The 12249-nt window shown below is 30.1% G+C and overlaps 1 protein-coding gene across 1 annotated transcript in view; it reads right to left on the bottom strand.

Annotated features, from left to right (window-relative positions):
- Nucleotides 1-12249, bottom strand: part of SI (sucrase-isomaltase) — a 102816-nt gene that overhangs the window by 67752 nt on the left and 22815 nt on the right. Inside the window, exons 13-16 of the mRNA XM_003256396.2 lie at nt 10806-10919; nt 5368-5452; nt 4711-4828; nt 2189-2360 (exon numbers count right to left, since the gene is read on the bottom strand). Of these exons, the coding sequence (XP_003256444.1) occupies nt 2189-2360; nt 4711-4828; nt 5368-5452; nt 10806-10919 (489 nt within the window). The remainder of the gene's footprint in view (nt 1-2188; nt 2361-4710; nt 4829-5367; nt 5453-10805; nt 10920-12249) is intronic.

Genomic DNA, 12249 nt, shown 5'->3' on the forward strand with positions numbered 1-12249 from the left:
GGTAGGCACTTCAAATTGAATATCATTTATAGATTATGTGAGTTGAAAATAATATTTCCTGGTGAGTTGCTTTTAATTTTTAACTTTTCAAATGGTCTTTTGATGAACAGAAGTTTTCATTTTGTTGTAGTCAAATTTACATATGTTTCCCTTAAGATTTGTTCTCCTTGTATTCTGCTTAAGAAATTATTTCTCTAACCTGATGTCATAAATTTACCATTTTATATTTTCTTCTGAAATGGATAAAGTTTATTTGACACACATAGGTCCCTTAATCTATCTGAGACTGTTTATTGTGCACGGTGTGAGAAATTGACACATTTTATATTGTTTCTTAAATACTGAGTCAATAGTCCATAAATAAATAGTTGATATTTTCCTTCGGTGCTGTCATTTAACAAATTATATATGCATGGGCCTGTGTCTTACATTGCTATGTTAATCTATTTGTATATCCACAGTCCAGTATCATTGTGTTAATAACCATAGCTTTATCTGGTTAGAACTAATCCTCATTCTTTTTCTCTACTTCTTTAGAATGTATTGTCTTCCATATGAAATTTAGAGTCACCTTTTATGTTTCCCAAAATCCCTTTTATTGTTTAAATTGGAATTCCATAAAATTTTGGTAACATTTTGTAGAGAATGCCTATTCTTAATATATTGAGCCTTCTTATTATTGAACAGGACATATCTTTAATTTACTTAGCTATCACTTATATTTTCTCAAAAAGTCCTACATTTAGTTTTGACTGTCGGTTATGGTTTATTAATTAGTTGCTATAATAAGTGACATCTTATACCAAAATGCATTTGAATATTGCTTGTTTTTCCTTCTTTTTCTAACAAATATGCTATAAATTGGTTTATTTTATTAAAAATTTTGAAGAGCCACCTTTGTATTTTAAAATTTTTCCTCTAGAGATTTGCTTACATTGCATTAATTTTTCTCTTATTTTAATTACTTATATTTTTCTTTAGGTTTATTGTTTTTCTTTTTCCACCTTTTAAATTCATGCACTTCGCTCACTGTTCAGCATTTCTTTCTAAGTATTTAAATCAGTAAGTTTTTCTTTAAATACTAACAGCTGAAATTTCACAATATTTAATAAGTAAAATTGTTAACAGTTAATTCTAAGGCTTTTTTTTCAATTCTATTCAGTTTATCTTTTGACTCATGAATTAATTTGATAATATGTTTTTCAATTTTTTTTTTTTTTTTTTGAGATAGGTTCTCAAAAAAGTGAGTACCAATCTTGGCTCTGTGCAACCTCCACCTCCCAGGTTCAAACGATTCTCCTGCCTCAGCTTCCCGAGTAGCTGGGACTACAGGTGCCTGCCATCATGCCTGGCTTTTTGTATTTTTGGTAGAGACAGGGTTTTATCATGTTGGCCAGGCTGGTCTCAAACTCCTGACCTCAAGTGATCCACCTACCTCAGCTTCCCAAAGTGCTGGGATTACAGGAGTAAGCCACCTTGTCCAGACTGTTTTTCAATTTTCAAACACAAGATTGTGTGTGTGGGGGGATGTTACTTTTATTGATCGGGTTTTTGGTGTTTGTTTTATTGTGTATATGAAAGAAAACAAATCACTACAGTTTTATAATACCTTCTACATTTTTTTTTATGTAGTATCTCTCTTTAGTCTTGAATATCAACCTTGGAATACTACTTTTTTGTTTGATAGAGTTAGACTTCTCAGATATTTCATGTTTACAATTCCTAGTACACATTTTCTCCACTTTTGAAATTTTAAACATTTTTTTTCTGTTCTTACGGTTTATATTCTAAACAAAATATTATCTTTTAAAACTAAACTGATAATCTAGTATTTTAAATAGACTTAGACTTCTGACATTTATTTTTATAACCAATATATTTGAACTTTTCTTCACCATCCTATTTTTTCTTTATATATTTTATATAAGCTTTTCTTTGCTGTTTTTATTTGTTTTCCTCAATTATCTTGATTTCATTGAATTTTATTAGTTCTACATTCCCACTTTAATGGTTTGAAAATTATAGATACCATCTGTATTCTTATTTTCCTCATAAATTCCATAAAAATAAAAAAACTGAATTATTTCTGTAACGTGCCTTTTGATCATTTTACTAAAATTCATAAGATTACATTAAAAATTAATGTAATTGTTGCTTTTATGAGTAACACTGTATGAAACTGTCTTACCAAAGGTATTCCAAACAAACCAAACTCCAGCATTCCAGTTATAGACCATTCCATTTGTTCCCATGAAGCAGTATTGTCTCCTAACCAATGTGCAGCATGTCTTCCAGATCCAGCAAATGTTGAGCGGGTAAGAATGAAGCTTCTCTTATTAGGAAAAACTTTTTCTACAGCTCTAAAAATACAACCAAATTAATAAATAAAATTTATTTTTAAAAATAAAGTTGGTATTTAAATTCTAAAATTTCGTAATTCCAAAGCCATGTGATATAGTTTGGCTGTGTCCCCACCCAAATCTCATCTTGAATTGTAACTTCCACAATTCCCACATGTTGTGGGAGACACCCGATGGGAGGTGATTGAATTATGGGGGCGGGTCTTTCCTTTTCTTGTGACAGTTAATGAGTCTCATGAAATCTGTTGGTTTTAAAGAAATGGGGGTTTCCCTGCACAAGCTCTCTCTTTGCCTGCTGCCATCCACCTAGGATGTTACTTGCACCTCCTTGTTTTCCACCATGATCGTGAGGCCCCCTCAGCCATTTCGAACTGTAAATCCAGTAAACCTTCTTCTTTTGTAACTTGCCCAGTCTCAGGTATATCTTATCAGTAGCATGAAAATGGACTAATACACCATGCCATAATATTTATAATAATTATGTCAAAATTTTATATCAATTTTGTATTTCGCTGTTAATATTTACTTACTTAAATATATTCTGGTAAAATACAGTGAAAGGGAATTTTTAGAAATCACTAAATTTTGAATGACTCCAATCATCCTTTACCAAATTAAATAAACATGTGCATTTGGTATCCACTCAACACTTGGTTTTGAAATATACTATTTAAAGTAATTGAATTCCATTATAAATAGAAAATATTATACCTGAACTTGAACTCAATACACTTTTTGTAGCATGGTGACTCCAATTATATATTCATTTCTACATTTTCAAATATTAACAGGCAAGGTTGGGCTAAAACTTACGTATTTAAGAGAACTTATTTATTTATTTTTTAGTTTCTAGAAGTTAACCACTGTCCACAACTACAAGCATCACTCATGTTACTCAACTATTATTGATAACATTTTCATAATTGGAAACAATTAGTAAATGTGTAACTATATTCTCAGGTGCTTTTCCATGTTATAATCTTTATTACATTGAAACATAGCCTGTTTTTTCTTTCCTAAGATATATTAACTTAAACACTGTTACATGTAATACTCTATTGAGTTTACAAAGTAAATTAAACTAACACCATGAAGACAGTGGTTAAGAGTTCTGGTATCAGTATGATTTAGGACCAGAAAAATACAAATTTGAATAAACAATCACAACTGTTTAATTATGAGAAAATCATAAGTATATTGAGAACAATATTTGGTTTATTGACTATTATATCACGGGACCATTAACAATGCTTGAAAAATAGCAGATAATGAACATATGATTGTTTTCTTCTTTTGCTTTATATCACATTTTATAAAAACATATTAGAAAATTACTTAGAAGGATATTAATTAGAAAACTACATTTTAATTAAAATATTTCTTTTTGAAAAATAGAGATCTGTTCTTGGGGCAATATTTTCCCAGGCCAATTGTGAGATGCAAGCTGAAAACACAGTTATATTCAGAAATGGTTAAATTTTTAATGATAATTTAAATCTAGGAGTTAAAAAAAGGGTCTCAGTTAAATATATATATACACATACATTTATGTATATATTTATATATATAAAAAGGGTCTCAAATATATATACGTATAATATATATTATACATATATACGTATAATATATATTATACATATATACATATAATATATATTATATATAAATATATATAATATATATTATACATATAAATATATATAATATGTATATAAATATATATACATATAATATATATTATACATATATAAATATATATACATATGTATATAAATATACATATACACACATTTTTATATATATATATATATATAGAGAGAGAGAGAGAGAGAGAGAGAGAAAATCATTCTTTTTTTTTCTGGAGACTGAGTCTAGCTCTGTCGCCCAGGCTGGAGTGCAGTGGCACAATCTCGGCTCACTGCAACATCTGCCTCCTGGGTTCAAACTATTCTTCTGCCTCAGCCTCCCAAGTAACTGGGATTACAGGTGCCTGCCCCCTCGCCCAGATAGATTTGTATTTTTAATAGAGACTGGGTTTCACCATGTTGGCCAGGCTGGTCTCAAACTCCTGACTTCAGGTGTTCTGCCTGCCTCGGCCTCCCAATGTGCTGGGGTTACATGTGTGAGCCACTGCACCCAGCCTACCATGTCATTCTTAATAAATGAGTCCCAAATTCATGAATATTAGTAACAGAACTGATATTTGAATGCCATAACTTTTTAGCTGGCATAAAATGTTATCTTTCTTTTTTTAACTTTGCTATTTCCTAACTATTAATACATTGATAAATTATCAAAAACATTTTAAGCAATAAATATGAAAGAAGTCTTTGAATGAAATTGCACTTACTGCTCTGTGGCTATAGCCATGCTGTACCCATAGAGGCTATGAACATCATACTCTTTCCCCCAGTTCTGCACAGCATCCATGCAAATTGTTTTGGAATACATGAGTTTGTCAAGAATATCTTTGAGAAAATACATAAGAAACATTTCTTATATTTTTCCATTATAAACGTTATAATATATATTTTCCATTATAAATGTTATATCCCTTTTCTTTTCTGCTACAAAATTCCATATTTGGTCAAAAATAATGAAAAAGGACAATTCAATTAAACCTACTTAGGTCCTCATCTTTCACTCCTGCTAAACTTGGATTAACTATTACATTTATATTTACACTGGTAAATACTCTGTTTCCTAACTTCAATAACAAATAATTTAATTTTAAAAATAACCTTTAACAATATAGAAATATACCTGTACCCAACTATATTGTACATCATATATTTATGGACCAATTTTAAAGCCTTATACTAGATTAGTCTATTTAAATATAATCCTAGGCAGAAAATATTTGGCTGAAGAAAAAATAAACAAATTGATTTTATGGTTTTAAAACTATACCAAAAATTGTAATTTAGAAATATATGTTAGAAATTACCAGTCAACTAGAAAATTATTCTCAATTAAAACAGTAAATAGATAACCAAATAAATTTTACCAGGAGTAAAAGGTGGATAATTCAATTTGTTGACATTACATCCTTTTGTTGAACCTTGAATAAAGCTGGAAACTTCATTCATGTCCTGAATGGATACAAAATGAAGAATAGCAGATTTTACATAATTATAAATCCTATTAGCAGAAACTCTCTAGTTGTTGGAAAATGTTTTATATAAGATAACCATAATGCTCGCTAATTCCTAGAAGATAAATATAAGCTACCAACCTAAAAATAAACAGAATGTCTATATCAGATAAGTATCTTAGATGGGATAAAGAGATTTTAAACAATCAAAATGTAGTTCATGTATCTAGTTTTGATTATATATATATTACATTAATTATAAGTCTTAAGTCATTTCTAAATAGCTGTTAGTCTTCTCATTATGAGTCCATTAATATACACATTCCTTGCATATTCATTGATTCAACATATTTTGTTTCATTTAATCTTTATCTAGTTTCTATGATGTGCTAAGCACATTGCTAGCAGCAAAATTTGCCTACCAACAGCTCCTATACACTCATAAAAGAATGAAAGTTTTAAAAAGGCAAATAGCCTTTAGTATTTTAATTAAAATAGTTATGGCTTCACAGAATCTCTGAAACATTCAGAGAACCCCAGGTAAGCACGATCACACTCTGAGAACCAAGACCTAAACTGCTCTTGAAGAAATAGTGGTGGGATATTACTTTCATGGATTTTATAGCCATTTTAACATAGGCCCCAATCTCGTCCCACTACCTACTAGCTATATAACCATAACCCAGTTAAGTCTTTGCACTAAAAAAGATTAAATTTTATAAAATCATATATCACAGCACATATACTCAAGAAATATGCATTCCGTCTTTCTTCTCTGCAAACTGTGTCGAGGACTTCCATAAGCCTCATTTTTCACATCTCTATAACAGTCTCCTTTCACATAAAGGCATCACATTTAGTCACATCCTTGTCTGTGTTACTTTTATTTCCCTCAGAAAAAGTAGATTTTCTTAATTACATTTCCTTTTCCCCATCCACATCATGCCCATATTTTAAGACTCACTGCTTTTCACCTTCTTGAATCCTTCCCCTCTTATTTCAGCTTTCAATCCTCCCTTTAACCTTAACAATGCTATATTAACTTTGCAATCATTAAACCTAACTTTCATACTGCTTTCTGAGACTTCCCAAATAGATAATATTTATCAACAGGTTAGAAAAGATCTGAGACTGATGGTCTCACTTAAAGACACTAATACAATAACTTTTAAAAAACATGTAATGGTGAGTCATTTGTATTGTAGTCATTTGTTTCATAAAATTATAACTATAACTAGACATACTTATTTAGTTTGCAAAAGCTTCCCTAAATACTGAGTTCCTCTGACCCAAGAACACTCAATATGATTATTCATCTCTATTATTCTCAAAACATTCTCATAAAAGTTTCTAACTATGGATATAAAAAGAAGCTAAGGAAATTTGATACATGGAATTGAAATGATAAATTAATGGTGCTCAAGGGTAAAAAGAATAGATTTGTTATCATGACACATTTAATCAGTATATATTTCCACTTCCCAAATGTTTTCAGAGTAAGCATAAATGAGAGAAATTAATATAGTTATTCCAAAGTACAAAAATATCTAAAGCTACATTGAGTTATTTTTTTGAAATTGTCTGGAATGTCATATTCAATTTCGTTTCCTGTGTCCAGTAGAAATTAATAATGGTATACCATAGTTATACAGCAAATAAGTGTAGGTAAACTATGTTTTTCTTCATGATTCCACCAATAACATTAAATTTTTAAAAAACTGCTACTGAAATGTATAATTTGGGAATAGTGAGCTGCATTATTTTAAATTTTAAAAGCGTCTTTTTCTAAACAATTTTAACATCCAAGTATATAATATAGTTGAGGAATTGCAAGGGCAAAACACTCAACTATGATATTAATATCATTTCTATTTGAGTTAAATATGTGTAAATTTGCCATAAATTTCACAAAATCTTTCATCACTGAAAGTAAACATTATTATGTAATTTAAGGATGAACACATTTTTAGAAAAAAATTAATTGGTTTTACTGAAAATAATTTTAAAAATATTTAAAAGTTTTATTGTATGACTATTTTAACATGATTGAATCGGAATGTGATTATTTTTCCAGCTCACAATAAAAGGGAAAATAGTTTTTTGAACCAAGAATATAAATTATTAACCTACTGAGGCAAAAATTTTTTTCATAATTTTAACCATATTTTACATAAAACATGACATTTAATATTTTAGTAACCTTCTTTAAATATGTCTAAAGTATGTCTATATATCAAGATTGTATTAAATTAAACTTACTACCCATATTTTAAAAGAATTTATCTATTGTAGTGTTTTTTAAGTGGCATTTTGAAAATTATAAAAGCATTTTAATTCTCTAACTTATCCAAATGATTTAAGTGAAACTACAGTTATTTAATATCATATACCAGTGCATTAAATTAAGATTTTTAATATTCCAACTAGTAGATTTGGAACATTGTAGTCATGAGGCAAAAGCCTCAGTGGATTGATAGTAATAAGAACATCTAAAGATATGTAGGTATCATTCAAATCATCTTAAGTCTATTACAAACTATTTTTTGAGGCCGAGACGGGTGGATCACTTGAGTCCAGGAGTTCCAGACCAGCCTGGCCAACAATGCAAAACCCCGTCTCTACTAAAAATACAAAACTTAGCTGGGCGTGGTGAAGTGCACCTGTAATCCCAACTCCTCGGGAGGCTGAGGCAGGGAGAATCTTTTGAACCTGGGTGGCGGAGGTTGCACTGAGCCAAGAGAGCGCCACTGCACTACAGCCTGGGTGACAGAGCAAGACAAGTCTCAAAAAAAAAAAAAAAAAAAATCGTCAACTTTATTTCTGAGAATGTACCTCAAGCTTCTTTAAAATTCCTTAAAAATTGTGATAGTGATCTGACGGCATTTTATACTCACATTTAAACTAAATCTAAATAAATACAGTCCTGTTTTTAAAAGAATTTATAAAAGAATTTCATTTTTATAAGATTCCCATGAAATGTAGAAAGAATATAACCAACTAAGCTTCTAGTTATTTGGATATGTAAACTTATTGGGACATATCTTCTTAATAAAATTTATGTTTCCAAATACTATATATTAAATTATTCAGTTTTTTCATTGAACAATTTCACTTATTAGATTTTTAAGAATAGAACTAAAATAACAAAATGATATCAAAATATGTATATGTATTCAAAAATGGAAATGGCATTTTAATTTTTAACATATTGACTAACACTTTTGTTTTGAAATCATAGCTTTGGTTTTAATTATACTAAGTACAGTAGGCTTTTGTTTCTCAACTATTAGGGAATTATTTCATAAATGATGTAAAAAAGAGAATTCAAATTTATTATATTTTATACACAAAAACTATACTTCAATGACAATTAAGCTCACATCATTTCCCAAAGTGATTTTAATATTTAAACCTAAAATTCACAAATATTAGCATGGAAATTAAATTATAAATCTAGTAAATTATAAAACTATTTTTATACTTGACATAAATATAAAAGTTTATCAGTTGAATAACAACTTGTTTTAGCTGGATCAGAAACAATAATCTGAAGAAAGTGAAATAATTAGATAAACCACTTAGCAGTGTGATATGGCAAGTATTTAAGTAATAGCTAAAAGTAGAATATCCACTGTTTATCCATGATATGCATTAGTTCACTGATGTTCACTGATCTTTGAAATTATACTGCTTTTTCTGTTGTGTTTTTTGTTTGTTTGTTTAAGGCTTAGTTACAATGCTTCTGTGGCAGTGTTGGAAATACTCTGCCTTTCTCAAATAACCTTCTATCCCACACTTTGGAGGTGAATTAGGAATTTCAGTTTTCAATGAATGCAAGAAATGCAATATTCTGTCTTTTTATAACACAATCAGGCTCTGTCTCACTATTCCTACAGTATTATTTATACTTGTAACCTTGCCGTAATCAAAGTGGCTCCTAACTAGGAAAAAAATAAAAGACTAAAGAAAGTTTCAGTATAGGTTAAATAATATAAGAACTAGAATTTAAAATAAAGCTCAAGATCACAGTAAATTTTTTTTATTTCTACCAATTGCTAGTTATTAGTGGTGTGATATCACTGATTTTATGTTAAATAATGGAAGTCTTTTTATCTTCATTTTGTTACTGTCATCATAAGAATTCTGAAGATTATGCTAATCCTTTACGCAAATCCATGCTGTCAGCAGAAAACATAATTTTTCCATCTTTGTATTCCCAACAACATATCTGATAGATATATGGTGCAAAATAAATATTTACTAACTAAATGGTTGATTGAGTTAATAAATAAGTGAATAATTAGAATAATGATTGAATCAATAATGAGCACTTAAGGAAAATAGAGATGGTGTGGACCTAAAAACCAAAGAAAATACAGTCATCCCTAGTGTGTCCATTATGTATTTTTTCCAAATTCTATGCAGTTGTAATTTAGTTTCCATCCCCAGCAGCAGGCCATCAATAACTACAGATACACAACTTCATTTAAAGAAACTCTTAAACACTTGTATTTTTTTTTTCTTTTTTGAGACAGAGTTTCACCCTTGTTGCCCAGGCTAGAATGCAGTGGCACCATCTTGGCTCACTGCAACCTCCACCTCCCAGGTTCAAGCAATTCTTCTGCCTCAGTCTCCAGTGTAGATGGGATTACAGGCATGTGCCACCAAGCCTGGCTAATTTTTGTATTTTTAGCAGAGACGGGGTTTCACCATGTTGGTCAGGCTGGTCTCGAACTCCTGACCTCAAATGATTGGCTCATCTCAGCTCCCAAAGTGCTGGGATTACATGCACGAGCCACCACGCACGACTGTATTTTTCTTTAATAAGTTTATGAGCAAACTAGGATTCTGTTTGTTGCTTTTTTGAGATACAGTAATACTTAACCTATTGCCAATTTTTATTTGTTCTTTTCCATAGCTTACTAAAGAGAAGTCTCTAAAGGACAGGGGCTTATTCAGATCATATTGCTGCTGTTGCTTGACTGTGATAAACTTTAATAAATGTTTTGCTAATTGCACTGCAATAGGCTTATCACCAAATCTTATTAACTAATTTTCAGGTAAATGATTAGTCATAAATGAACAAAACCTTGGATATGGAAATAAAATTTATTCTATAAAGTGTATTGCCAAAAAAGAAAAACCTTGATTGGCATTTTTTGTTTTGTTTTTTTTTCTTACTTATGCACATGATGGGTATATTTATACATTCTAGGAAAAAACATTATAGTAGCTTTAAATTTTATGTTGAATACATCAGAAAAAAATATATTTTGTTGACTTAGTAATTTTTACAGATAAATAATTTTATGGTCTTTGACCAAAATCATTGGTTTAAAATAGCTACTTACAATCCAAAGTCCATCATATTGCACTTCTTGATGGAAAATACTGCATTCATTTGCCCACCAATCAATGCAGTTTGGATTAGTGAAATCAGGGTATACTGTTAATCCTGGCCATACCTGGAAGAATAGATCATTCACATATATACATAAAAAATAGAAAAATAAATACATGGAATTTCAAATTAATGAAGTTAAGAATAGTAAAAAAATTAAAGTTATTATGTTTCTTTAGGTGTATGTGACTCATATATAAATTTACAAGAATATCATGACTATTTAAAATGCATTTAAAGAAGAGCAGTAAAAAAAGGTGAAATCATGAAGCATTTAGGAAGAGAAAAATTATCAGAACATGGCATAAGGCTGCTATTTTGACTGTAAATTTGTTTTTGAGCATCCTTGTAGGATAGCTTAATAAATACACAATAAATACTCTATATAATATATTTTATATCCCATAAAAGAAAGCACATTAGCTTATTTCCAAAGGTTTATGCCTCCAAGCAATTTAAAAAAATGTCTTTTATGTTTATTTGTATGAATAAACATGAATATGATACATACTGGGCACTATTTCAAGTACTTTCATAATTACTAACATATAATCTTCATTAGAATTTTTGAAAGCAGGTACTATTTTTATCACCACTTAACAGATGAGGTAGGTACTGTAATTAAAGTCATTTTGCAGATTACAGAAGTGATGCCCAGAGAAGTTAAGTAAGTTGTTCAAAGTCAAACCACTAATAACAGGTACAGCAGCAATTTAAACCCAAACAGTCTTACAGCTGAGTCCATGCTGTTAAACACTATGTGTGTTATGCTGTCTTCTTCTGATTTAGGCTTCTTGAAATTATTTTACATTATTTGACTTATTACTTACAATAATCACATTAGGCAAGGAGAATTTAATTTCAGATAAATTGAGCTAAATTATATTGTTTTGTATCCAAATATTTCAAATTGGCTGTCTGATCTGTCCATAAGGAACAAAGCTGATGTTAACATGTATTCTGTGAAATATTAATTATGGGTAGGAAACTGTGTGGGCTTTCTTTTTTTATTACAAAAGGAGTTCATAATTATTTAAAAGACTTTCACCAGAAACTTTAAGTTGGATGAATGTGGTAAGAATGAAGCTTATGGCAGAGAGACAGAGCGAAATGGCTGAAAAGAAGCCTCCAGTGACCATTCCCCCCTGCAGAAGCATCAAATTGAACAACTACCTACACACAAAAAAAGCACCTTCCTAAGAACCAAATTCAGGTGAGTGATCACAGTACCTGATTTTAGCATCATATCAAGGGAAGAATCATTGAAGAGGGTAGGAAAGAGAGTCTTGGATTGCATATACCACCCCTCTCACATTTCCCAACAGTGCCCATGGTGCATGGAGAGAGAATCTGTGCACTTTGGAAGGGAGAGCAAAGTGATTGTGGTCCTTTGC

Source organism: Nomascus leucogenys, chromosome 11, assembly GCF_006542625.1.
Source record: "Nomascus leucogenys isolate Asia chromosome 11, Asia_NLE_v1, whole genome shotgun sequence".
Classification (NCBI taxonomy): Eukaryota; Metazoa; Chordata; class Mammalia; order Primates; family Hylobatidae; genus Nomascus; species Nomascus leucogenys.